We start from the raw sequence: 27,121 nt of genomic DNA on the forward strand, positions 1-27,121 counted from the left end.
AAGTAACAAATTAGAATAATATAGAACTCGATATGAATTAAAATATAAATTGTTAGAATAAGTTGAATTTAATATAAATTATAATGAGTTCGATATAAAATATAATTGAAATTGGTAAAATAATAGAGGAAGTTGACTTCAATATCAATTAAAATTAGAATTGATCGACCCAATAATTAGAATTGGAATAAATAAGTAAGGGTAATTAAGTAATTTCAGCAATTACTGACCGACCGATTACCAATTTGTTAATATTTCGTCTATTATAATATAGTATAGATGATAGATATAGAAAGATTTATAGAATTCATTATTTTTTTAATTTAAATTAAATAAACCGAAAATAGGTCAATCATCCACGCCTTTGGTAAAAGATTGAAAAGATCTGAGCTACAACACAATCTTTAATGTTGTGGAATCTTACTCACCACACTAACGAGTCCACATTTATACAAATCTCTCTAAACACTTCTCGCGTGCCATGCAAATTAGTGAATCCAACAAAATGGCCTTTGTGACATGACTCATATCACATTTTCTCGCGTCACGCACTTGCTTCCCACGCGACATCCCTTACTATCCACATCCACGTGTCACTTTTTTCCACGTGGCTTATCTATAAACACCTCCCTCTTCTGTCCATTCATATCATTCGTAGCTGTTTCACTATACACATACCAAACTCTATTTCTGATTTTACTTACTATTTTTTGTGTCTATAATATGGCGACGCCGTCGTCAGGAGTGGCGGTGATGGCCGGACCGGTGAGTCAGCTTGAATCGTCAAAGAAAGCGAGTTCGAATATATGTTCGTCGCCGATTCGAGTATTTTTATTGTTTCATAAAGCTATTAGGTCGGAGCTTGATGCGCTTCACCGAGCTGCGTTATCGTTTGCTACGAATTCTAACAGTGATATAACACCGTTGCTTGATCGCTATCATTTCCTTCGTTCAATCTATAAGCATCACTGCAATGCTGAGGATGAGGTGTGTGCTTAATTGTATGATTCATACATTTCCAATTGATCATCAGTACTCTCTCTCTCTCTCTCACTCCCTCCCTCTCTACCTCCCTCCATCGCTCTCTCTCTCTCTCTCTCTCCCTCTCCCTCTCCCTCTCCCTCTCCCTCTCCCTCTCCCTCTCTCCCTATAATATTGAATTTTTGTGTGACACTGATTAATTAAGTATATAAACTTACAATGTTTAAGATTTGTATGTATGTACATAATTAGTACACACACATATTTGTTAGGTTTGGTGGATATTATATGTTTTGTATAATTAAGTTGCTGCTTTGAGTTTGTTTATTGGAATACTTTAGTTAATTTGTATTTGCTTGTTTTTTTTGGATGGAAGGCTATGTGTGTTTGTAGTGGATGATTTAATTAAATATTTTAAACAGTTTTGTCAAATAGTTGCGTGTAGCCGTAGAATCTGATCAATATTTCAAACATGTGTTTGCTCTGCCAGTTATATACTTTAATTATCGTACCATTGTAATTATTTTCTGCTGAAGTTGGCATGTTTACCATATCTGGAATATTGAGTGTACAAAAAATGACTGATTAGTCACTCGGACCATTGTGATTCCTGCAACGTTTTTTTCAGTCGTGGCTGGTCCAGCTCCTTTATAGATGGAATGTATGTAGATGTAGGGTCCTTTATGTCATTGATATTTGATAATTCAAATTTTATTTTGCATTATGGTCAAAGAACCTGGTTGGTAAATTTCTGTTTCTATTCTATTTGTTTTTTAGTTTCTGAAAGTTCATAAATGGGGAGGATTAGAGTTAAAAACTACATCTTGTGAGGTTTAATCTCAGGACCTCTAACGAATATCTGAAGCTACCAACCACTTGAGCTAGCAAGTAATTAATGCTTCCTTCTTTATTTTGCTTCACATAGACAAAGATTTTAATAGGCCTAAGCCGACAATTGCATCTCAGTCTAACACCATAAAACTCAAGGAAAATGATCCATGCTTCATTTTTGGAACGTCAGGTCATTTTGCCAGTTCTTGATATTCGCGTGAAGAATGTGGCACGGACTTACTCCCTTGAACACGAGGGAGAAAGTGTTCTATTTGATCAGCTCTTTACGTTGCTTAACTCAGATATGCAAAATGTTGAAAGTTGCAGGAGAGAGTTAGCCTCATGTACTGGAGCTTTACAAACCTCAATTAGCAAACACATGTCCAAGGAGGAGGAGCAGGTACAATTTCATTTATGAGCTTCCCTCTTGTGATAATATCCTTGCTTATTGTAGGCTTGTAACTGAATTTTTTATGAATATCTCATATACTAGATAAAAAGAATATCTTCTTAATTGCAAGGATTAGTACATCATTCATGTTTGGAAAAATCATTATTGTATGTAGCCACATAAAAGCTAAATTAAGTATAGCACTTGATCTACAGTACTCTTGTCTGTATCCGACGTTTGGACAAGAATGTGGTGCTGAATGTCTTATGTTAGTCTAGAAATTATCAAAATTTGAATATTACAAGCATCAGCCTCTTCATTTGTATGATTTTGGGTTGTGGACCCCATGTAGTTTGGACAAGAGTTTGTTGCTGAATGCCTTATGTTAGTCTAGAAATTACCAACATCAGAGTCTTCAATTCATATGATTCTTGATAACTCCTGGTGGCGGGGCTGCTCCTTCGATGCCGTCCTGGATCCTTCGTCGCTGTAGAGGTGTAGCTGTGGTTGGGTTCCTACAAAACAACACCGGAAGGGGGGTTGGAGTCCCGCGGCGCCTCCGGCGTGAGAGTAAGAACTAGCTTTTTGGGAAGATGAGGATGAATATGAATGTAAGGTGGCTGTGTGTGTGTATGAGTGTGAAAGAATGATTAACCCCAAAACCTCACCTTCTTGGTCTATTTATAGCACAAGGGTAGGGTTTTGGGGTTGGTACCTTTGAATCGTAGCCATCGGTTCTGGGAGCGGGGGACACCTGGTGGGAGTGGATGCTTTACACGTGTCAGCGCGGGACTGGTCGAGGAATGTTCTGAGGATCCTCTGACACGTGCCCTGATTATTCCCATGATTGATGTGTGACAGTTGTCCCCGTCACGTGGTTGGGCCAACGCCTCACGTGCTGGGGTTTATCAAGGTTCTGCTTGCGGGACTGAGCTAGTCAGGAGTGGTAGTGTGTGGGACTAATCCTTCCATGAGCTGCGTGGAGTTAGTAGCCTAGGAGTAGGCCTCCCAAGAGCTGTATGGAGTTGGGAGCTTAGGGGTAGGCATCCCAGGACCTGTATGGAGTTAGGAGCTTAGGAGTGGGCATCCCAGGAGCTGTATGGAGTAGGAGCCTAGGAGTAGGCCTATCAGGAGCCATATGTACTATCATGTGCCCCCCACTCCCTTATGCAGATTTTCTGGATGGGGGAGTGATTTTGGGTTTGTTTGTAGAACATGAGTTTTTTATTGTTTTGTTGGAAGGAGTTGAACTTTTCTTACCCCCCAGTCCGGATTGCGCTGAGTTCTGCTAATCAGGACTAAGGTGGTTGTCCTTGTCGGGAGTTGTGCTTTTCTTGCCCCCCAGTCCGGATTGCGCCGAGTTCGGCGAATCAGGACTAAGGTTGTTGTCCTTGTCCGGAGTTGAGCTTTTCTTGCCCCCCAGTCCGAATTGTGCCGAGTTCGGCTAATCAGGACTAAGGTGGTTGTCCTTGTCAGGAGTTGAGCTTTTCTTGCCCCCAGTCTGGATTGCGCCGAGTTCGGCGAATTAGGACTAAGGTTGTTGTCCTTATCCGGAGTTGAGCTTTTCTTGCCCTCAAGTCCGAATTGCGCCGAGTTCGGCTAATCAGGACTAAGGTGGTTGTCCTTGTCAGGAGTTGAGCTTTTCTTGCCCCCCAGTCCGGATTGCGTCGAGTTCGGCGAATCAGGACTAAGGTTGTTGTCCTTGTCCGGAGTTGAGCTTTTCTTGCCCTCAAGTCCGGATTGCGCTGAGTTCGGCTAATCAGGACTAAGGTGGTTGTCCTTATCAGGAGTTGTGCTTTTCTTGCCCCCAAGTCCGGATTGCGATGAGTTCAGCGAATCAGGACTAAGGTGGTTGTCCTTGTCCGGAGTTGAGCTTTTCTTGCCCTCCAGTCCGGATTGCGCTGAGTTCGGCTAATCAGGACTAAGGTGGTTGTCTTTGTCAGGAGTTGAGCTTTTCTTGGCCCCCAGTCCGGATTACACTGAGTGGGGGAGTCCGGACTTGGAAGTTGAAACGGTTTTGGGGGTTTTCCCCCCAATTATTTGAATTATTACAGCTGTAAGGATGTGGAGAGACGTGCCTCGTTATTGGTTTATTTATTACGGTCTTGATGGACGCTTCAGATGTTGCCACGTGGCACGGTTGTTAGGTTTTCACCGTGCCTATAAAAGGTACTCCCCCTCTTTATTCTCCTTTTTACTTTATCTCTTTCTCTGCTCTTTGTTTCTCTTTTCTTCTCTACTTGTTTTTCCAGCCGTTGTTCTCGAGAAGCTCCAGTTTTTCTTGCTGTTTGTTTGGTCATCATTTATTTCTCTGTTATTTCTATCTTGTAAGTGACGCTCTCTTTATTTGTATTGAGTTTTGCTTCCTGCTTTTGTATTTGCCTCAATAATGTTTATTTTGGCTGATTTTGTTTATGTTTCTGTGTGGGTTTTTCGTTTCGCTGTGTTTTGTTTTCGTTGAATTGTGTATATCTGTGTGTGTATATAGTTTTTGTTTTGTTTTGGTTTTTGATTCTTGTTGATGGTGTTTCTGGAATTAGGGTTTTTTGTTAGGGTCTGGGCTGGGATGTCCGGTCCGGACTAATAGGCTAAGGTTCGGAGTTTGTAATTGGTTGTTGTTTTTGTGTTATTGTGTCATTTGAGTTTGGGGATTAGGCTAGTTTAGAGTCCGGAGTAGCTTTTAGGTTTCGGGTTTTTGGTTCTCTGGACTGGTCGCTTTTGACGTGTAATAAAATTGAATATAGGGTAGTCCGGACCATGTAGCTTCCAAAATAAGTAAACTGTAGGATTTTTAGACTAACCTTTGTCGCTTGTTTTAGGTTTATGGTCCGGACTAAAGCTCTTGCCAAGGCCTACATAACTTGCTATCCGGGCCGTCTAGTTCAGATTCTGAGTATTCTGGTAATTCTGAGCGAATTGAAATGGGTAAGAAAGCTTCTACTTCGGACTTCGAGGCCATAACGAAGCTTTCGGTTGCTAAGATCTCCTCGAGGAAGGTACCATGTAGTCCGGAGGGGCTCTGGGTTGAGAACCTCGGGTATTTCGTGACGAAGAGTGAGGAAATTGAGGATAACTTTTATTATAGGAGCATTAGGTCCGGATATGCTAGGCAGCAGAATGTGGCTCCGGGGCCTTACAATTAGGAAGAGTTGGATAGGAAGTTTGCTGGTAGCATAGTGGCTAAGGAGCCCTATGAGTTGAAGGAGGAATACGCTGCCTTGGACCATGAGGCGCAGGATTCTTCCGTCCAGGCTGCCTTTCAACTGGATCGACGGATTGAGTGGAGGTGGCTGACTCCGGATGAAAGGATTTATCATAGGCCGGCTGATGGGTTTGTTCCGGTATGGCTGGAGCATCTCCGGTCCGGATGGAACCCGCACTGGCACTTGTTTCTCAAGCACTTGTGCAAGTATATATTTAAGGTTTCTCTGATGCAGATTACGCCCAACGGTATAAAATGGATGACTTGGTTTATTGCCACCTGCAATAAGTTTAAAGTTCAGCCCACTTTTAAACTATGGCATCACTTATTTCATTTGGTCCGGTCCGGTCAGACTCCTCTTTATGAGCTTCGGTTCCGGGCTGCTTAGTGCGGTTATGGGGGTTCTTATAGGCCAGTGATTCAGCAGTCTTCTTTGAAGCATTGGAATGGAGAGCTTATCATGCTGAGGGGCTTGGATTTGTTTTATCTTCCCTATATAGCTGCTGAAGGAGTCCGGACTAGGTTCCGAAGGGATGTTCTCCGGGGAGATGCGCTCCAGATGATTTTTGCATTTTGTGAATGCTTGGGTTTTCAAATGACCCGGGATACCTTTATAATGTATAGGACTATGCATAGAATAGGGTGTAAGTACTTTCTCTTTTTGTCCGGACCTTTTGTGTGGTTCTTATATGTCTTTATTTTCCTTGATTCTGTACTAGTTTTGACTTGTGTTTTTGCTTTGCTCCTTTGCAGGTTTGCCTCATTACAATCCGGACATGTCGTCTTCAGCGTACAGTGATGCATTGAAAGGTCTTGGTAAAGCTTTCAAGTTGCCAAAGAAGACTGCTGGTGGTGGGTCCGGACCGAATGCTTCTGTGGAGGAAGGGTCCTAGAGTAATGCGGTCCCCAATCCGGAGCCTGAAGTTCCTGTGAACCAATCTACTCCGGAGCACAATGTTGAGCTGGATATGGGGAATGAGTTTGACAATCTTGAGGATCTAGGTCCTATTGGGGAGATTCCGGGTGCTGATTCTGGGCGGAGGAGGAAGAGGCTCCGGACTCTTGGGTCGAAACCTCCCAGGGCTGAAAATTATGAAGCTGACTCTGGGTCCGGGGCTGGCAAAGGTAAAGCAGTTGATGAAGATTGTCCGGATGAAGGTGGTCCGGAGCTGGAGGAGAAGGTGGCTCGCTTCATGGCTGGGATTCCAACTCAATCTCAGTGGAGTAAGATGAATGGGTCCGGATTCGATGCCACTATGAAGGAGTGTTCCCGGCTCTGGGGTCAGGTACTTCTTCTTTCCCTTCTTGTTTATTGTGTTAGTTTGACTTAGAATATTTTTCTAAGTTTATCTGTCTTTTGTAGCTTGGTGGGTATATAGCCGGATCCGCCTCTCTTGCTTACAATGAGATCAAAGGTTTCCGGAGCGCTGTTGCTGATAAGGATGCTGAGATTAGCCGGCTCCGGGACCAAATCATTGCGAAGGATAATTCTTTGTCCGGGTTGAACAAGCATCTGGATGAAGTGACTATCCGGGCTGATAATGCGGAGAAGGAGGTTTCTGACCTAAAATCCGAGTTGGCTGAGCTCCGAAGGCAAATGTCTGCTGTTCGTCCGGAGGCTGAGGTTATTGATGAATTTAAAAGATCTGAGGAGTACGATAGGGCTCTTGCCAATGCTGGTGCTCCGGAGATAGCTCGATGCTGGTTGGTTGCTGAGCGACATATCAAGACTAATTCGGAGGCCGATTGGGATAGCTTCGTCTCCGAGTTCATCAAGGCGAAAGAAGACATTGAGCTCGGGTTGGGGGAACCGGAGCCATTTGACGGCCCCTGTCCCAGTTTCATTCCTCCCAGCGCTCCGGATTCTTGACTTTATTCTTATGAACTTGATATTTGTCAAAGAATTTGATACATTTGATTCTTGTAATTTTTGTATTTTGCTCCGGGTTCGTTTGAGGCCGGTGAATTTGTAATGAATGTTTTCCTTGCTGTTATTTTACTCTGTTTCTGTAGTTTGTTTTTGCCTTAGAATATTTTTCCAAGTAAAATTTTGGTGGTTAGTCCTGACTAATTTTCTTGTCCGGACTAGCGGTTGCTTTTAGTTAGAAAATTAATTCTGAGTAAAAGTTGATTGCTCTAGTCCTGACTAATAGCTTGTCCGGACTAGTGGCTGCTTTTAGTTAGAAAATTAATTCTAAGTAAGAGTTGGTTGCTCTAGTCCTGACTAATAGCTTGTCCGGACTAGCGGTTGCTTTTAGTTAGAAAATTAATTCTAAGTAAAAGTAGTTTGCTCTAGTCCTGGCTAATAGGTTGTCCGGACTAGTGGCTGCTTTTAGTTAGAAAATTAATTCTAAATAAAAATTTGTTGCTCTAGTCCTGACTAATAACTTATCCGGACTAGTGGCTGCTTTAAGTTAGAAAATTAATTTTAAGTAAAAGGTGGTTGCTCTAGTCCTGACTAATGGCTTGCCCGGACTAGTGATTGCTTTTAGTTAGAAAATTTATTCTAAGTAAAAGTTGTTTGCTCTAGTCCTGGCTAATAGCTTGTCCGGACTAGTGGCTGCTTTTAGTTAGAAAATTAATTCTAAGTAAAAGGTGGTTGCTCTAGTCCTGACTAATGTCTTGCCCGAACTAGTGATTGTTTTTGAAAAATATGTAAGTTTAAAGAGAAAGTTTTTCATTGATCATTCATAAACTTTATGCAGTCTTGCTGATTGATTGTCCTCATTGCTTTTGCTTCAACCCATTTTGTCATGTAGTCAATAGAGACTAGTAGGTACCTGAGGTCTCCTTTTGCTCGAGGGAATGGTCCCATGATATCAATACCCCAAACAACGAAGGGGATAGGTGACAGGACTGAGGATGGTAGGACTGGGCTTATCCGGGACACATTGCTGAAGAGCTGGCACTCCTTCCACTTCTTGACGAATTGTATTGCATCCTGATGAATTGTTGGCCAGTAGTAGCCTTGTCTTATGATCTTATGAGCTAGGGCTTTTGCAGACATGTGGTCTCCGCATATTCCTTCATGCACTTCTGCCAAGCAGTACTTTGCTTCTTCTGGGCCAATGCACTTCAGGATAGGAGATGAGAAGGTCCTGCCGTAGAGTACTCCTTCTTCGAGGAAGAACTTGGCTGCTTTTGCTTTCAATCTTTGAGCTTTTCCTTTATCTTCTGGGAGCTCCCCTTTGTCCAAGTAGTTTATGAAGGGAGTCATCCAATTTTGAGTGATTTCTATTTCCAAGACCTTTCCGGATTCAATGGATGGTTTGTGGAGTTCTTCGAAGTAGACTGAGCAGTCCAGATCTGATGAATTCCGGACTAATTTGGATAGGATATCCGCTTCTTCATTTTCTTCTCGGCATAGCTGAAGGACTTGGTGGCTTGGGATTGAGGCTAAGTAGCTCTGAACCAGTGCCTGGTACTTCGCCAGAGTAGGGTCCTTTGCTATGTATTCTCCATTTATTTGCTTGACCACTATCTGGGAGTCGCTGTAGATTTTTAAATCCGAGACCCTTAGAGTCCGGGAGAGCTTTAGTCCTGCAATCAACGCCTCATATTCTGCTTGATTGTTTGTTGTTGGGAAGCTGAAGGATATAGGTGTCTGAATCTTGAATCCTTCTGGACTCCTGAGTATGAGTCCGACTCCTGACCTCTCGGTTGTTGTAGAGCCATCTACCTTTAAGGTCCAGGCTCCCGAACTAATTTCCTTTTTTGGCTCCTGATCCGTGTCCATTGGTTGTTGGTCTTCTTCCGGGAAGTTGCATTCGATTATGAAATCTGCGAGAGCTTGAGCTTTGATTGCAGTCCTGGGAATGAAGCTTAGGTTGAACTGGCTCAATTCCACAGCCCAATTAACAAGTCTTCCCGAGATATCTGGCTTGTGGATTATTTTCCTTAGTGGTTGATTTGTCACTACTCTGATTTCCCTTCCTTGGAAGTAGTGCCTGAGTTTCCTTGAAGTTGTCACCAGAGCAAAAGCAAACTTCTCCAATCTTGGGTATCTTGTTTCTGCATCTTTTAAGACCTGGCTTACATAGTAGACTGGTTGTTGTGTTCCATTCTCTTCCCTGATTAGGGCAGCTCCTACGGATTGTGCTCCTGCTGACAAATACAAGTAGAGAGGCTCTCCTGCCTTAGCTTTAGTTAGGACTGGTGGCTGAGAGAGGTAGTACTTGATTTCCTCGAATGCTTTCTGGCACTCCGGATTCCAGTTTACCTCTTTCTTGTTGGTTGCTCCTTTGAGTAAATCAAAGAAGGGTAGGCACCTCTCTGCTAGTTTTGAGACAAATCTCCTGAGTGCTGCTAGTGATCCTGTTAGCTTCTGCACATCTTTTTGTGTCCTGGGAGCTTTCATCTCCTGGATTGCTTTTATTTTTTCCGGATTGGCTTCTATGCCTCTGTTGCTGATCATGAATCCTAGGAACTTGCCTGCTCCTACTCCGAAGGTGCATTTCTCCGGGTTTAGCTTGAGTTGGTTCTTTCTTAGATTTTCAAAGCATTCATTCAGATCTTCCACGTGCCCTGGTATAGTTGTTGATTTGAAAATCATGTCATCGACATAGCACTCTAAATTTCTCCCAATCTGGGACTTGAATATCTTGTTCATGGTTCTTTGGTAAAGTGGATCCTGCGCTGGTAAGGCCGAAGGGTAGCATCACATAAGCGTAGACTGCTCTGTGAGTTATGAATGCTGTCTTAGGGATGTCCTTCGGGTTCATCTTTATCTGGTTGTATCCGGAGAAGGCATCCATGAAACTTAGCATTACATGTCCTGAGGTGGCATCTATCAGTTGATCAATGTTTGGAAGAGGATACGGGTCCTTCGGGCATGCATCATTTAGGTCAGTGTAGTCCACACAAAATCTTTATTTGCCGTTGGACTTCTTAACCATGACCACATTAGCTAGCCACTCCGGATACTTGATTTCTTTGATGATTCCTGCCTTGAGTAGTTTTTCTATTTCTTCGTAAATGGCTCTTTGCCTCTCCGGAGCAAAGTTTCTTCTCTTCTGTTTTACTGGTTTCCTGTTGGGGTTGGCATCCAAGCTGTGCATTGCTATGGACTCATGTAGTCCTGGCATGTCCCTTGGACTCCAGGCAAAAACATCTTTATACTCCCGGAGCAGGGATACTAATCTCTCCTTGAAGGACTCCTCGAGTCCTGACCCAATCTTCACTTTTTTGCTTGAATTGCTTTCATCTATTTCGACTTCTTCTGTTTCGACTGCGGCCTCGATCTTTGCTTGTTCTTTGTTTGAAACCATTTGATGAATTCGGGCCTCAGAGTTCTTCTTCAGATAGATGTTTGCTTGTTCAGGTTCTTTGGTAGCTTGCATGGTAGGACAAGGTTGTTCTAGGACTCGACTTGTCTTGTCCAGTACCATGACTTGGTTGCTTGCCAGTTCCTCTGGACTTGTTTTGTTCGCTTCTTCCCTTATCCGGGGTCGGTGCTTCTTCATGCTTTGTTGCTTGCGAAGGACCGTAGCCTTCCTCTTGTTATCTTGGTGGGTTTCTGCCATAACTAACCCCTGGTTGTAGCATGTTTCAGCAACTCCGTAATCTCCTTTAATCTCCCCGACTCCCGTCGGGGTTGGGAACTTGATTTTGAGATGGGAGATTGAAGTTATTGCTTGCATTATGGTTAGAGCTGATCTGCCAATGATTCTGTTGTATGAAGAAGGAGCATTTATCACATAAAATTTGATGACATGAGTCACTTGGTTAGGAGCAGATCCAAAAATGACTGGCAGATACAAAGTTCCTTGGATTGGGACTAAGTTGTGGCCGAAGCCATAGAGTGGGTCTTCTCGACATTCATTTGAGCGGACGCTCCCTAACTGCATTCTATCCACTGTGTGCTTGAAGAGAATATTTACTGAGGAGCCATTGTCTATGAGCATTCTTCTTACTTCATTATCAAAGATGTCTAGAGTGACAACCAAAGCTGCATTGTGGTGAGGGTTGACTCCTTCGTAGTCCTTGCTGCTGAAGGATATCACCATGTCTGGGAATGATTGGATTGAGAGCACTTCTTCGCCGAAGTCCGGGCTCCGGGGTGGGGAGTAGGATCCGCCTAGGACCACATTGACTACATTATTTCCTTTCTTCTGCGCTTCCCCTCTGCTGTGGTCCCGAACTAAGTATTTGTTCATATTCCCCTTCTTCACTTGGTCTTCAATGAAGTACTTGAATGATAAGCAATTCTCGGTTTTGTGGCCATGGGTCTCGTGATAATCACATTGCCTATTGTAGGGCCTACTCTCCGGAGGAGTTTGCATTGGCTTCGGAGGATAATAGAAAGGCTTGTCTTTGACTTCTTTCAAGATTTCCTCCCGGGTCATGTTGAGAGGAGTCCAGTCCGGCTCCTGCTTCGGCTCCCGAGCTTGCTTCACGGGTCCTGGGTCACTGTTCGACTCCTGCTTAGGGCCAAGTCTTTGGAAAACCGGGTTTGCTTGTCTTTCTTGGCTTTGGTTGCTTTGCTTGAATTTCTTGTCCTGATGGTAACCCCCTTTCGGTCGGTCATCAGTGTTTTTACTCCTGGACCCTCCATTCCGGGTCATTCTCATTGCCTGGAGCACATCTGTTTCCTTAATGAATCTGACAGCCATGGAATAAGCTGCTGCCAGACTTTGCGGCTCCTGATTGATTAGCTCCACAATATACCTTTCGTTGTGCTCTGGGTCCAGGTTTCTTCTAAAAATGCTTAAAGCTTCCCTCTCATCCAGATTTGAAACTTTATTGTTTGCTTCCTGGAACCGGCGCATGTATGCAGATAGGGACTCTTTGTCGTGCTGCCGGATCGTCTCCAGGTGACACATGTGCATTTCGCGCGTTTTGTTCGCTCGAAATCTCCTAAGGAAAGAGGCTCGAAATTCCTTCCAGGAGTGGATGCTGCGGGAGGGGATTCTGCTGAACCATCTCTGGGCCCCTCCCTGAAGTGTTGAAGCGAAGAACCTTGATTTCGTCAAGTCATTGTAGTAGTATATCTGCGCTATCTGTTCAAAGTAGTTCGAGTGCTCCTCCGGGTCTCCTAAACCCTCGAAGGAGTCAAAGTTGTAATGTTTCAAGTTCCGCTGCCGGGGGATAGCTTCTAAGGAGTGGCTGAAAGGAGTGAGTGTTTCTCCAATCTCCACTCCTGAGTCTCTGTCCATCTTCCTCTGCAATTCATAGATCATGTCTTTTAGGTCCTTCTGCTTCTCTTCTTCTTCATCATCAGAAATCAACTCCGGAGTAGGGTCTCTCCGGGTTCTTTTGCTCCTAGACTTGGCCAACAGCTTCTCTTCTTCTAATTGCATTCTCTTTTGGATCTTTAGCTCGAGCTTTCCTTCTTCTTCTTTCCTGATTTGCTCCCGGACTTCTTCCAACTTTCTCTGTTTAGCAGCTTCTGCTTCTTTCTTGCCTTGATCTTTTTTGCTTTTCTTTCCTTTGGCTCCAATGCGGTCGAATACAGACCTCTTTGATTGCTGGGAGTCCCCGGACTCCTGCGGCTCCTCCTCTAGTTCTGCCTCTTCTTGGAGGCGGGTCTGCTCCTGTCTGTATAGTTTGATTGCTTCTGCTAGTTCATCGCTTGTAAGGTTGGCCATGTGCTCTTCGGCTACCGGGACATTAGTGTACTTGTACTGATTGAGCTCTATGAGGGTCCTGGCATCCCTGGTATTTACAATTCTCTCCATGACGGGAGTGTGTAGTGGTTGTTCCTGGAACGTTTCTCTCTCGACTCCTGGGTCAAGGGCCTGGGAGTGGTCCGGCTCCTGGACCTGCGCACTAGCAGATGGTCTTCCAGAGGTGTTCTTTCCTGGTCTTGCCATTTCTCAACAATACCAACAACAAATAACAACAGTATGCTACCGAGAATATCAATCTAAGGTTGCTTTTTGGAAATTGCAAAAACTACCCAGAATAACAACAAACACTAACAAATAGCTTCCTGGGAGCAGTTTAAACAACGATGTAGTATAACGCGAATGCTATATTCAAACTAGAGCAATAACGATTAAAGTTAACGATAGCTCACACAAACGTGGCTTAAATCAACAAAACGGGCTCACACAAACGTGGCCTAAAATAACAAGTGCATGCAAACGTGGCCGAAATAAACAACATTCATGCTTATTGAAAAAGGTGGGTTGCTTGGATTCTTACAAGTTTGAATGAATGGACTCTTTGAAGAGTTTGTTGATGACGACGAATCCAGGTGCACCGAGACCCAAGGATGGAGCGCCCCTCCTTCTAGCGCCAAATGATAACTCCTGGTGGCGTGACTGCTCCTTTGACGCCGTCCTGGATCCTTCGCCGCTGTAGAGGTGTAGCTGTGGTTGAGTTCCTACAAAACAACACCGGAAGGGGGGTTGGAGTCCCGCGGCGCCTCCGGCGTGAAAGTAAGAACTAGCTTTTTGGGAAGATGAGGATGAATATGAATGTAAGGTGGCTGTGTGTGTGTATGAGTGTGAAAGAATGATTAACCCCAAAACCTCACCTTCTTGGGCTATTTATAGCCCAAGGGTAGGGTTTTGGGGTTGGTACCTTTGAATCGTAGCCATCGGTTCTGGGAGCGGGGGACACCTGGTGGGAGTGGATGCTTTACACGTGTCAGCGCGGGACTGGTCGAGGAATGTTCTGAGGATCCTCTGACACTTGCCCTGATTATTCCCATGATTGATGCGTGACAGTTGTCCCCGTCACGTGGTTGGGCCAACGCCTCACGTGCTGGGGTTTATCAAGCATCTGCTTGCGGGACTGAGCTAGTCAGGAGTGGTAGTGTGCGGGACTACTCCTTCAATGAGCTGCGTGTAGTTAGGAGCCTAGGAGTAGGCCTCCCAAGAGCTGTATGGAGTTAGGAGCTTAGGAGTAGGCATCACAGGAGCTGTATGGAGTTAGGAGCTTAGGAGTGGGCATCCCAGGAGCTGTATGGAGTAGGAGCCTAGGAGTAGGCCTATCAGGAGCCATATGTACTATCATCAACGGCCGGAAAAACAAGTAGAGAAGAAAAGAGAAAGAAAGAGCAGAGAAAGAGATAAAGTAAAAAGGAGAATAAAGAGGGGGAGTACCTTTTATAGGAACGGTGAAAACCTAACAACCGTGCCACGTGGCAACATCTGAAGCGTCCATCAAGACCGTAATAAATAAACCAATAAGGAGGCACGTCTCTCCACACCCTTACAGCTGTAATAATTCAAATAATTGGGGGGAAAACCCCCAAAACCGTTTCAACTTCCAAGTCCGGACTCCCCCACTCAGTGTAATCCGGACTGGGGGCCAAGAAAAGCTCAACTCCTGACAAAGACAACCACCTTAGTCCTGATTAGCCGAACTCAGCGCAATCCGGATTGGAGGGCAAGAAAAGCTCAACTCCGGACAAGGACAACCACCTTAGTCCTGATTCGCCGAACTCATCGCAATCCGGACTGGGGGCAAGAAAAGCACAACTTCTGACAAGGACAACCACCTTAGTCCTGATTAGCCGAACTCAGCGCAATCCGGACTTGAGGGCAAGAAAAGCTCAACTCCGGACAAGGACAACAACCTTAGTCCTGATTCGCCGAACTCGACGCAATCCGGACTGGGGGGCAAGAAAAGCTCAACTCCTGACAAGGACAACCACCTTAGTCCTGATTAGCCGAACTCGGCGCAATCCGGACTTGAGGGCAAAAAAAAGCTCAACTCCGAACAAGGACAACAAACTTAGTCCTGATTCGCCGAACTCGGCGCAATCCGGACTGGGGGCAAGAAAAGCTCAACTCCTGACAAGGACAACCACCTTAGTCCTGATTAGCCGAACTCGGCACAATCCGGACTGGGGGGCAAGAAAAGCTCAACTCCGGACAAGGACAACAACCTTAGTCCTGATTCGCCGAACTCGGCGCAATCCGGACTGGGGGGCAAGAAAAGCACAACTCCCGACAAGGACAACCACCTTAGTCCTGATTAGCAGAACTCAGCGCAATCCGAACTGGGGGGCAAGAAAAGTTCAACTCCTTCCAACAAAACAATAAAAAACTCATGTTCTACAAACAAACCCAAAATCACTCCCCTATCCAGAAAATCTGCATAAGGGAGTGGGGGGCACATGATAGTACATATGGCTCCTGATAGGCCTACTCCTAGGCTCCTACTCCATACAGCTCCTGGGATGCCCACTCCTAAGCTCCTAACTCCATACAGCTCTTGGTATGCCTACTCCTAAGCTCCTAACTCCATACAGCTCCTGGGAGGCCTACTCCTAGGCTCCTAACTCCACGCAGCTCATGGAAGGATTAGTCCCGCACACTATCACTACTGACTAGCTCAGTCCCGTAAGCATAACCTTGATAAACCCCTTGGCCCAACCACGTGACGGGGACAACTGTCACACATCAATCATGGGAATTATCAGGGCACGTGTCAGAGGATCCTCAGAACATTCCTCGAGCAGTCCCGCGCTGACACGTGTAAAGCATCCACTCCCACCAGGTGTCCCCCGCTCCCAGAACCGATGGCTACGATTCAAAGGTACCAACCCCAAAACCCTACCCTTGGGGTTAATCATTCTTTCACACTCATACACACACAGCCACCTTACATTCATATTCATCCTCATCTTCCCAAAAAGCTAGTTCTTACTCTCACGCCGGAGGCGCCGCGGGACTCCAACCCCCCTTTGGTGTTGTTTTGTAGGAACCCAACCACAGTTACACCTCTACAGCGGCGAAGGATCCAGGATGGTGTCGAAGGAGCAGCCCCGCCACCAGGAGTTATCAATTCTGGTCGTGGACCCCATGTAATTTGCTCTAACCGGGTCAATTTAAAGCATATTTTGTTACAGAAAACATTGGTCCTTCTCTACAGATGCCATTTTACTATATGTCAAGTTAGCTAAGGTTTGATCTAATTCTCCGATTATGATAATTATGCCTATACATGCTTCTTTTGCAAGTTCTTAAGTGCAAACTATGAAGAATACTTACGTGTCCAAACTTTTCCCTGAGAATAAAATCTAAAAACTAGTAGAAAAGATGTTATCTAAGATGTGTAGAGCATTCCGCCAGTTTTTTGGCGACTTTCACTTTTAAGGTGTCTGTAATATATAGAGAACCATAGTTTGTAATTTTTTGCAACCATGTACTTGCATCTGGATATGCATACTCATTTACAATTAGTTTCATAGAATGTAGAATCACACATCTCATGCAAGTGACTTTCTTTGAATTGGCAGGTCTTTCCCTTGCTTATCGAAAAGTTCTCATTTGAAGAGCAGGCTTCACTAGTTTGGCAGTTTTTATGCAGCATTCCTGTAAATATGATGGCAGAGTTTCTTCCTTGGCTTTCATCCTCTATCTCGTCTGATGAGTACTTGGAAATGTGTGATTGGTTCTGGAGAATAATCCCGAAAGAGGAGCTTCTTCAACAGGTGAGATCACTTGAGATGTGAGAGGGAAATGATATAGTTCTCTATCTCATAACTTGTTACTGACTTTGATTTTTCAATAATTAAGATCATTTTCGGCTGGATGGATAGAAAAAAGATCAAAAAGAAGCGTAAGAGTCTCGAGAATCATTCAGAGTATCAAAGGCGTCGACATTCTGTGGCTGGCGCATCTTTTTGTCCTATTAATAAAGAGAGAAGTGCTTGTAAATCCTCAAGAAGTGGTAATAAGGATTTTTCGGAGTCAGATTTTTGTCAGACAGAATCTATTACGAATCGTCCAGTAGATGAAATATTGCATTGGCACAAGGCAATAAATAGGGAGTTGAATGATATAGCTGAAGCAGCTAAAAGGATTCAGCTATCCAGAGATTTTTCTGGTCTGTCTACATTTAATAAAAGACTGCAGTTTATTGCCGAAGTTTGTATCTTCCACAGGTAGTGTAGCGTTCTAGATACATTTGAAAAAAATTGCATTAGTGTTTCAACTGTTGATAGCTCCCAAACATACTGCCTAACAGTGTCCTGGTGTAGCTATTGGTGTTTTCCTATGTTTGACCATCTTTTTCTGAGAAATCTGATATATATTTTTATGATTGGACAGTGATGCATAAATTTACACATCTAGATGTAGGACCCTTTACATGTAGAGACTATTCGTTTTTATATGAATTACAATAATGTTCTTTAGCCTTTACAAACTTATCTCATGTTTCATGAAATATAATGAACAAGAGCAAACTCATCATAAATATATCTGATGCTAAGACTTTCTTTATTATATGCTTAATACTTTTAGTTTAATTGAATAACTTTAGATGCACTCATATTCCACATATACTTCCTGTAATTGGTCATAATTATACCCATTCTGTTCTGAGACTTGAGAGACTATTTGTTCCAGTCTCCAGATCAGATCCTTTCCAAAGCTGAAACTTGTGAGTTGTGAATGTCTCATATTTTGTAATTTCTGCCTGTTGCTTGTTCTGCCACATCTGTACAGTATTACCAGCTATTCCTGTCACTCTAATGCAGCATTGCTGAGGACAAAGTTATATTCCCTGCTCTAGATTCAGAACTTTCTTTTGCACAAGAGCACGCAGAAGAAGAGAACGAATTTGAAAAAATTAGAAGCTTGATTGAAAATGTAGAAAGAGCCGGAGTCAACTCATCTTCTGCTGAATTCTATTCTAAATTGTGTTCACAAGCTGATCATATAGTTGGAAGTATACAGAAGCATTTTCAAAATGAGGAAGTTAAGGTGATCATAATGCAATTGCAATCAATTTCTTAGGTGCCTTGGATTTCACCTTCACCTTTATATTTAAATTGCATAGTTATAAAGTTCATGAAAGAACCTTAGCTTGCATACAAAATGGAAATCTAGCCCATGGTTCTGCACCATGTTAAGTTCTTATTGTATTTATACTTTCTGACAGTTTCTTTGTATATGAAGCTATTTAAATAATTTTTTTATATTGATTGCACATAGGTCCTTCCACTTGCGAGGAAGCATTTTAGTCCTACAAAACAGCGAGAACTTCTTTATAAGAGTTTGTGTGTAATGCCTCTGAGATTACTTGAGTCTGTTTTACCATGGTTGGTAGGATCACTAAGTGAAGAGGAAGCGAGATCTTTCTTATACAATATGCATATGGCAGGTTTGAGATCATCCTTCATATTTTTGTTAGATTACTGTTTTTGTGGTATGTGCCTATTATTATAATTACACTGCTCTTCTAATTAAATGTGGTCATTAATGCAGCCCCAGTTTCGGACATTGCACTGGTGACCCTATTTTCTGGTTGGGCCCGCAAAGGTCGCCCAAACAGTGCTTCTCCTTCTTCAAACACAGCTAGTTCTTGTCCAGCTAATATAATGACTGCAACTGAAAGAGGGTCTGATAATATTTGTTCTTGCAAACCACGTGTGCCTATTGAAAGTGTATATTTGGCCCGCGATGACGACCTCGGCAGGCAAGTGAAACAAGAGAAAATCAATGCTGTTGATACCTCAGGAGATGTAAATATCTCGAGAGTTTCTTTCAGTAATGACTCATGCCATGTTCCAGGTTTAGGAGTTGATCGCAAGAATCTACTTGTTACAGCCAAATCTCTGCGTTCATCATCCTTTGGTCCTGCTGCCCCTTCCTTGAACTCTAGCCTTTTTAACTGGGAGACAGATATAAGCTTGACTAGTAATGGGCATGTAACACGGCCTATTGATAACATATTTAAATTTCACAAAGCCATTCGCAAAGATTTGGAGTTTCTAGATGTTGAATCAGGAAAGCTCAATGACTGTAATGAGACAATGTTAAGGGAGTTTAATGGTAGGTTTCGTTTATTATGGGGTTTGTATAGAGCTCATAGTAATGCAGAGGATGATGTAATATTCCCTGCATTAGAATCAAGAGAAACCCTTCACAATGTTAGCCACTCTTACACATTGGACCACAAGCATGAGGAGAAACTATTTGAGGATATTTCTTCTGCTCTTTCTGAACTTTCGGGATTTCATCGAGAGAAAATGACTGCAAATTCTAGCTATTCTGATCATAGTGATGATACAAATTCTAGTTGTTCTGATCATAGTGATGATATGAGAAAGTATGGTGAGCTTGTTACAAGGGTTCAGGGCATGTGCAAGTCAATAAAAGTAACTCTAGATCAGCATATTTTACGCGAAGAACTTGAGCTATGGCCGTTGTTCGACCAGCATGTTTCCTTGGAGGAGCAGGAAAAACTTGTAGGTAAAATTATTGGCACTACTGGTGCAGAGGTGCTCCAGTCAATGTTACCATGGGTAACTTCAGCTCTTACCCAGGTGGAGCAAGATAAAATGATGGATACCTGGAAACAAGCGACTAAGAATACAATGTTCAGTGAATGGCTCAATGAATGGTGGGAAGGAACTTCAAGTTCATCTTCACAGCCATCAACATCTGATAATACTATTTTAGAAGGTTCTTTTATATGTTATAGATTTTGTGTTCTTCACTGCATTGCACTTGACTGCTTTTGCATCTTGATTGGTTTCGTTTTTCTACTTGATTACAAATGAGCATCATAAAATTATATGTTTATTTATTATAATTTTCAGCTAATTACTCCCATGAAGCTCTGGACCAAAGTGGTGATAACTTTAAGCCTGGATGGAGAGAGATATTCCGAATGAATCAAAATGAGCTCGAGTCAGAGATAAGAAAGGTCTCCCGGGATCCGACTCTTGATCCAAGGGGAAAGGATTATCTCATTCAAAACCTTATGACAAGGTATTTCTTTATCATAAGTTATAACACCATTAAATACTTTTTTTTGGGTTAAATAACACCATTAAGTACCTTGTTTATGCCTTTAAGCCTAAATATGGTTTTATTGCAGTCGCTGGATAGCAGCTCAACAAAATTTACCTCATGCAAGAAATGCGAAAGACCCAGTAGGCGAGTTTCTGCACGGATGTGCTCCTTCGTATCATGATAGAACAAAACAAGTTTTTGGGTGTGAGCATTACAAAAGAAATTGCAAGCTTCGAGCTGCTTGTTGTGGCAAATTATTTACATGCAGATTCTGCCATGATAAAGTCAGTGACCACTCCATGGATAGGTAATTTCTTGGATCCTATATTTAATTTTTTTAAACGACGACTTTACAGAAGTCAATTATGTAATAAATGTTGTTTGGTTTTATAGGAAAGCAACATCTGAGATGATGTGTATGAACTGCCTGACAGTTCAGCCAGTTGGACCAATTTGTGTAGCACCATCTTGCAATGGACTCTCAATGGCAAGATATTATTGCAGCTACTGCAAATTTTTTGACGACGAAAGGTGATTGAATTATGATACTGCAGCCGCTTACTGTGTAAAAAAAATTAAAATTTGAAACAGTCTAGCACTTTAAAACTTTTTTAGTATTCCCAAAATAGAATATGATTTTCTTTATGCACAATATTCATAACCTAACCTAGTTGAGTTCTTGCTTTCATACATGCTTATATTTGACTGCATTAATATTTAGTGGAAAACTGCTTGTCTGTAAACATTACTTCATCTTTAGTATTCTGTTTAATATGTATATAAGATGTTCACTAATAACTAGTACCGAACTGTAAACATAAATTTGACTCTCCACTCTCTTCCTCTCTCATTTCAGGACAGTTTATCATTGCCCTTCTTGCAACTTATGTCGGCTTGGTAAGGGACTTGGAATTGACTTCTTTCATTGCATGACCTGCAATTGCTGTCTGGGAATACAATTGTTGGACCACAAATGCAGAGAGAAAGGTCTAGAAACAAACTGCCCTATATGCTGCGAGTTTATGTTCACATCAAGTGAAACTGTCAGAGATCTCCCTTGCGGCCATTATATGCATTCAGCTTGCTTTCAGGTTTACCATTTAACTCCTATATATATTGAAATCTTCCTTTATTATATGTCCAAGGATCTCTATATATGCGTATACAGTCAGATGACCTTTTCCTTGCATTTGCCTTTCTGCAGGCATATGCTCACACTAATTACATTTGTCCAATTTGCAGCAAATCCATGGGAGATATGTCGGTATGGATACAGTTCTCATACTTGGAACTTCAAAATTATATATGATATTATCCTTGTGCTATTTTATGTGAAATTAGTTTTCATCTGTCTTAACTAATACATGATAGTATAAATATATATTGAACAAGGTGGACTGGATATTAGAATGGGTATATTAGAATCCTCAAAAAAGTTAATTGTATATGAGAACCTTTCCCTGTGATAACTTGTTTAAACTATAACCAAGAAAATTACTGATTCATATCGAAATTGTTATCTTCTTGTATGTGCCAAAGCTTTATATTCTTCCACAGGTCAGCAGGTAATCTTATAAGAGGTTCATAATTTGGAAATTCGTGGGCAGGTCTAAGTATTCCTAAATTTAGAAATCTAGTATTACACTGTTAGAAGTATTTTGAAAGGAAAGAATGGTGAATACTGTCTGAAAAAATTACAAACTACTAAAACATAGATAAGTGGACTTGGTTTAATAATGTTAAAGATGAAGCTGAGTACTTATTGGCCATAGAACAGCACATATGAGTTGTGTATTAAATGTAGTTTATGATTCCTAATATTTCGTGCATGTACTCCTTTTGTCTTACAAGATTTTTCGGTGTTAGCACTTAGCACCTATGTTATATTCACTGTGTCTTCCATGTTGTTGTATCTACATGGTGTCTAATTTTAAACTTATGTTGTATATTTTCAAGTTTTTATCTTTGATGTCTGGCGACGCTTTAAAATTTAAAACCAGGAGATAAGGTAGCCCCTCTGAACTACACTCTGCTCTTGTTAGAGTTATGTAGGTCAAAATGGTGTAAAACCACTTTCTATACTGTTATTTGCACAGTTTATTTAGCCGTTATATTTCATACATGAACTGTGACTGTAAGGTTCTTAACATGTGAATACTAACAGACTATATACCCAAGGTTGGCAACACGGACGGACCACGGGGGTCACCACCTTCACGTGCTAGATTAATTCTATACAATATCTTACTCCCGGCCAAAGTGGTAGTTCAGGGATTTATAGGATATGAACTGTTTCTATAAAATTAACTGAGCGGTTAGTTTTTAATCTTTTGATAATCGCATTCAAATCAAGGGACCTTGCAACTGAATCCATATAAAGTTTGATGAGTTAAAAAACCTTCTAGTTGTGGGAAAAATTGGTGGCTGGACTTTTATTTAATATAGCATTTTGATGGTTGAATGTCCAAATTTGTATTTGGTAGTCATTAATTGCTTTCATCTTTCAGAAGTGGCGACAGAACCACATTTTTGGACAGGCGTAAGCAATATGTGGCCACCAAATTGTGAAACATAGAATCCAGCAAAATGCTTCTATACTTGGAAAAGTCCAGCCACCACTTTGCAATTAAAATGAAGCCTTAAGTTTGTGAAGTTCAGTCACCACTTTGCAATTAAAATGAAGCCTTAAGTTTGCAAAGTTTTAGCAGGTTGTGGGGAAAAAGATTTTGGGCGGGGCTGTGGGGGGACATGCTTAGTAGCTAAGTGGAAGATTTGAGTTTACAAACTCAGTTTGTATGTACACTTTGGTGTAAACTGTAAACGACTAAGCTATGAGTGAGCTACTTAAGCTAGCCTCATAAAATGCACGAATTTGGCAACAATCATTATGCCGAGTTTGAGCTCAGACATATATTGTTTCGATCCAAGCTCGGGTATGAAATTATTTGACTCACCAGGCCCACAAGCCTATACAAACTTCTTTTTTTTTACTAATTTACAAATGTACCCTTTTATATATTCATCAGCACGCTTTACACTTTTACTATATTTAAACTTATTTGGCTCACGGTCATCTGCCCAACTCCACATTGTACTTGTACTTGCTACACTTGGTTAGAATTTTCGAAGCAAGCTCAGTCTTTATCAAGCTTTAATCCAGTCGAACTTTGAGCTTGAAATTTATGCCTCGATCGAGCCCGAACTCGGAACTGTCTAGTCAAGCCAAGTTCAAACATGATAGTTTGCAACTTGGCTCGAATACGTGTACAATGTGCACAATTTCTATGTATGGTGAAAGCTATTTGGTCATCACTGGTTGGAAACAAGAGGGGTTCAGTAGTGGAGGGAAATTTTATTCAAAAAGGGTCCTGATGACGCTTGAGTTGAGTTTAAAAAGGCCTGATAGTCAGACTGTTGTTGTGATTGCTACCCACTGTTTTATGTAGATGTAACTTGCTATGCTAATTGCTAACTAACAAGCATATTTCACATTCATTATTATATATTCCATGCTAGTGTGTGTTTATTGCACAAATCCTGGCAATAATAGATTTTGATCGTTAGCTTAACCATGAAAGAATTATTGTTGGTTACCTTGTAGAAGATACGTACTAACTTCTGTAATTTCTTTTTATAATAATGCCAGGTATACTTTGGAATGCTTGATGCGTTACTGGGTTCTGAGGAGCTGCCAGAAGAATTCCGTAATCGTAACCAGGTACAGCATTTTTCTTTTATGTCTATGCAGTGCTCTCAGATCTGCGTTCTTTGACAATAATTATTCTTACTTATCCAATTACCAGGACATCCTGTGCAATGACTGTGAGAGAAAAGGCACTGCACCCTTTCATTGGCTATATCACAAGTGTGCGACGTGTGGATCCTATAATACCAAAGTAATTAAATTGGCGGAGACCGAAATTTCTTAAATTATGCTGGCAAGTGAAGGGACTTAGTTGAGGGTGTAAAATGTGTACATGTAGCTTTATCTATGATGTTTTTTTTCATAGATGGTATGACGTCCTTTTTTTGCTGTAGGGACTCAACTCCCGTAAATTGTGTATAGAACCTCGTTCTCCATCCGTCCTCTCAAATCTCAATACGTGGGGATAACTTGTTTCTGTTTGACCCTCCAAAGTATGTGTGTTTTTTAGAAGCTGCAATTTTTTTTGTTGAGTTTTGAAGGTTTAGGCGCAGCAAACAAGTGATGAAAAACATGTAAAATTCAGTAAGAATCCAGGTTCGAGCTAAAACCGGACTATATATTTCTTGGGTGGTGACCCTCTGAACCTTACTTTGAGGTTAAAAATGGTCTCAAATATCAGTTTTGAAAATAATGGCTCTAAATGTCACCTCAAAACGGTACATAATGTAACGTTTATGCAAAACACCCAAAACGGAATTTCGTGTACCGTTTTAGCATTTTAATTTTTTTATATATATGGAAAAACGGAACTTCGTATACCGTTTTAGCACTTTGTTTTTTTATATGGGCAAAACGTTAGATAAAGCTGCGTTTTGTAGCAAAATGTCACATAAAGTAACGTTTTTACCTTTATTTTTTAAAAAAAAAATAAACAAAACACTATATTTTGTAAATTATTAAATCATAAATTAATAAAAAATATTTTAAATTATTTTCTAAAACTCAAAAGGTGATTGTTGAATCCTAAAATGTTAAAAATTATTAAATTAAGTTACATCCTTAAATTTTATAATTATTTAATTTAAAATTAATATTTCTGGTTTCTCCCTAAACCCTAGATTAAATTAGAGTTTTAGGCTAAGTCCCTAAATCCTAAACCCTAAATCGGTGTAACATTTAATAATTTCTTTTTAAATGTTTCTAAAACCCAAAAGGGAATTGGTGAATCCTAAATGTTAAAAATTGTTAAATTATGGTATCATTTATAAATTCTAAAAATATTAAATAAATATAAATATTGAAAAACGTAACATTAAATGATGTTTTCGGAACCCTAAACAATACATCAAAATAAGCTTAAAATAAGAAAACAAAACAGAAAATAAAGAAAATACAAAACGTGACTTCAAATAAGAGGCAAAACGGAAGACGATGTTCCGTTTTGTATGTATTAAAAAATGGAACATAATATGACGTCATGAGTTGACATTTTGGGCCTGACAATTTGGGCATTATTAACTCAAAGTGATTTGTTCATATTTCTTCAACCATATTTTTTAAACTGGACATGGACGGATTTTTCATTGTTAGAGCATCAATAAAAAATTTAAAAATATACCTAATATGTAAAAAAAAAGACTACTCCAACATATATACCTGTTAGGTAAATTTTTAGATGACGAGAAATCAAGCTAGATATTTGATATATTGAATGAAAGGCAATGGTTTATATCAATATCCTTATCAAAACAACTGCACTCTCCCGCTTTAACCTTAGCAGGTGTAGACATTTATAATTTGATATTTATAGTATAAATATATAAATATAAATATAAATATATGTAATTGTATAATGTAATGTCAAGTGTACATATTTAAATATTTTACCTGAAAAAATATAAGTTTTCTTTTAGTGTTAACCAAATTTATATTAATTAGTATAAAATTTACTAATAAACTAATATAATAAAAAAGTTTGCAAATGTTTTGAAATATATAAACAATGTTTAATAACTAATTTTTTCACATGTTTAAATATTACAATAATATCATTAAATATGTTTTTATGAATTGTATAATTTATTTTCACTTGTATTAAATAAAAAATAATCAATGTTTTATTAATTTTCTTTCACAATCTTTTTTTTATCAAAAGGTAGTCATTAAAAATATTAGTGTTGAAATTTAAAATTAACAAATCAAAATTGTTTTTTCAAATATAACTAATCATGGTATCTAATACCATTAAAGCAAAATTTCATACATGTTCAACAAATTTTAGATAATATCTATTTTATATGATTTTAGCTAATGATTATAGTTACTCTTGGAGATGCTCTTGGCCTTGATATTTCACCATTGTATTTCTAATAGTTTTAGTATGACAAAGAAATTCTTTTACAATATGTAAATTTTGTATGCAAATAGGATAGAAGTATGATAATTAATACGAGTATAATATAGTAGTAAATTTTTTGATACACATATATAAGTACTCAAATACAAACCAATATTAGAATAAAAATTACAAACTAATAACAACCACATGTTTAATCCCTTTCTCTCTTCTACCAATATTAGAATAAAAAATTATAAACTAATAACAACAACATGTGTAATCATTTTCTCTTTCCTCCATGTGCACTGTTTATTCATGTATATATTTTCCCCTTCTTTTTAATTTGACTTTTCCCATTAGCGGGTTAACTTTTAAAAAAAAATAACTTCACCGTATTTTTGTCCATCTTCACATCATCAATTTGCATAGCATATTTGTTATATTTTGACGAAAAATCACATTTAAACTTACATGAATCACTAAGCTGAAATCAGTACTATTTCAAGCACCAGTAGATTTTAGTGATTCCCGGAGGCATAATTAGTGATTTATCGCTGAAATATATCAAATATGGTATTCATAGTGATCATTGGAGGATGTAGAAAAACATAGTGAAGTTAGAATTTAAAAAAGTTCAACAATTGACGGGAAAAATTCAATTAAAAATGGAGGGAATTACGTGGAGTTGTGTGTGGGATGGTATATTTAAATTGAGTGGGGTAGAGTTTGTAGTTTGTATTTTAATTTGGTTTGTATTGGAGTAAAACTCTCTATATATATTATGCTAGAAAATTAATTTGGTTTTATACCGGGCAGGTCGATTATGGAGGAAATTCATCTCCTTAGACAGTTGATGGAAATCTATCGAGAACGTAGGAGTATCTACACTTGGTGTTCATAAATTTGGAGCAAGCATATGGTTGTGTATCGCGCGACTTAATTTGAAAAAGTTTGGTATCTAAAGGGGTGCCATGAATATATTTGAGGGTAGATCCGGCAATTTTGGACACGACACGACTTACACGACACG

The 27,121-nt window shown here is 40.4% G+C and overlaps 1 protein-coding gene across 6 annotated transcripts; it reads left to right on the forward strand.

The window, feature by feature from the left end:
• The first annotated feature begins 636 nt into the window (after positions 1–636).
• LOC141724930 (zinc finger protein BRUTUS-like) lies at positions 637–24,291 on the forward strand. Of its 6 annotated transcripts, none has more exons than XM_074527247.1 (14): positions 637–1,869; positions 2,003–2,212; positions 16,600–16,794; positions 16,880–17,247; positions 17,845–18,070; positions 18,302–18,470; positions 18,575–19,774; positions 19,912–20,083; positions 20,193–20,414; positions 20,501–20,638; positions 20,964–21,198; positions 21,312–21,371; positions 23,754–23,825; positions 23,911–24,291. In XM_074527247.1, exons 2-14 carry the CDS (start codon positions 2,117–2,119, stop codon positions 24,034–24,036), a joined length of 3,279 nt encoding a protein of 1,092 aa, XP_074383348.1. In that variant the 5' UTR covers positions 637–1,869; positions 2,003–2,116; the 3' UTR covers positions 24,037–24,291. The 6 variants fall into 6 exon arrangements, with proteins under 6 accessions (XP_074383348.1, XP_074383344.1, XP_074383345.1 ...); XM_074527243.1 differs by having other exon boundaries at positions 637–987; XM_074527245.1 differs by lacking the exon at positions 637–1,869 and adding an exon at positions 6,159–6,691.
• Positions 24,292–27,121: the final 2,830 nt, after the last annotated feature.

The sequence above is a fragment of the Apium graveolens genome, chromosome 5 (assembly GCF_009905375.1).
Source record: "Apium graveolens cultivar Ventura chromosome 5, ASM990537v1, whole genome shotgun sequence".
Lineage (NCBI taxonomy): Eukaryota > Viridiplantae > Streptophyta > Magnoliopsida > Apiales > Apiaceae > Apium > Apium graveolens.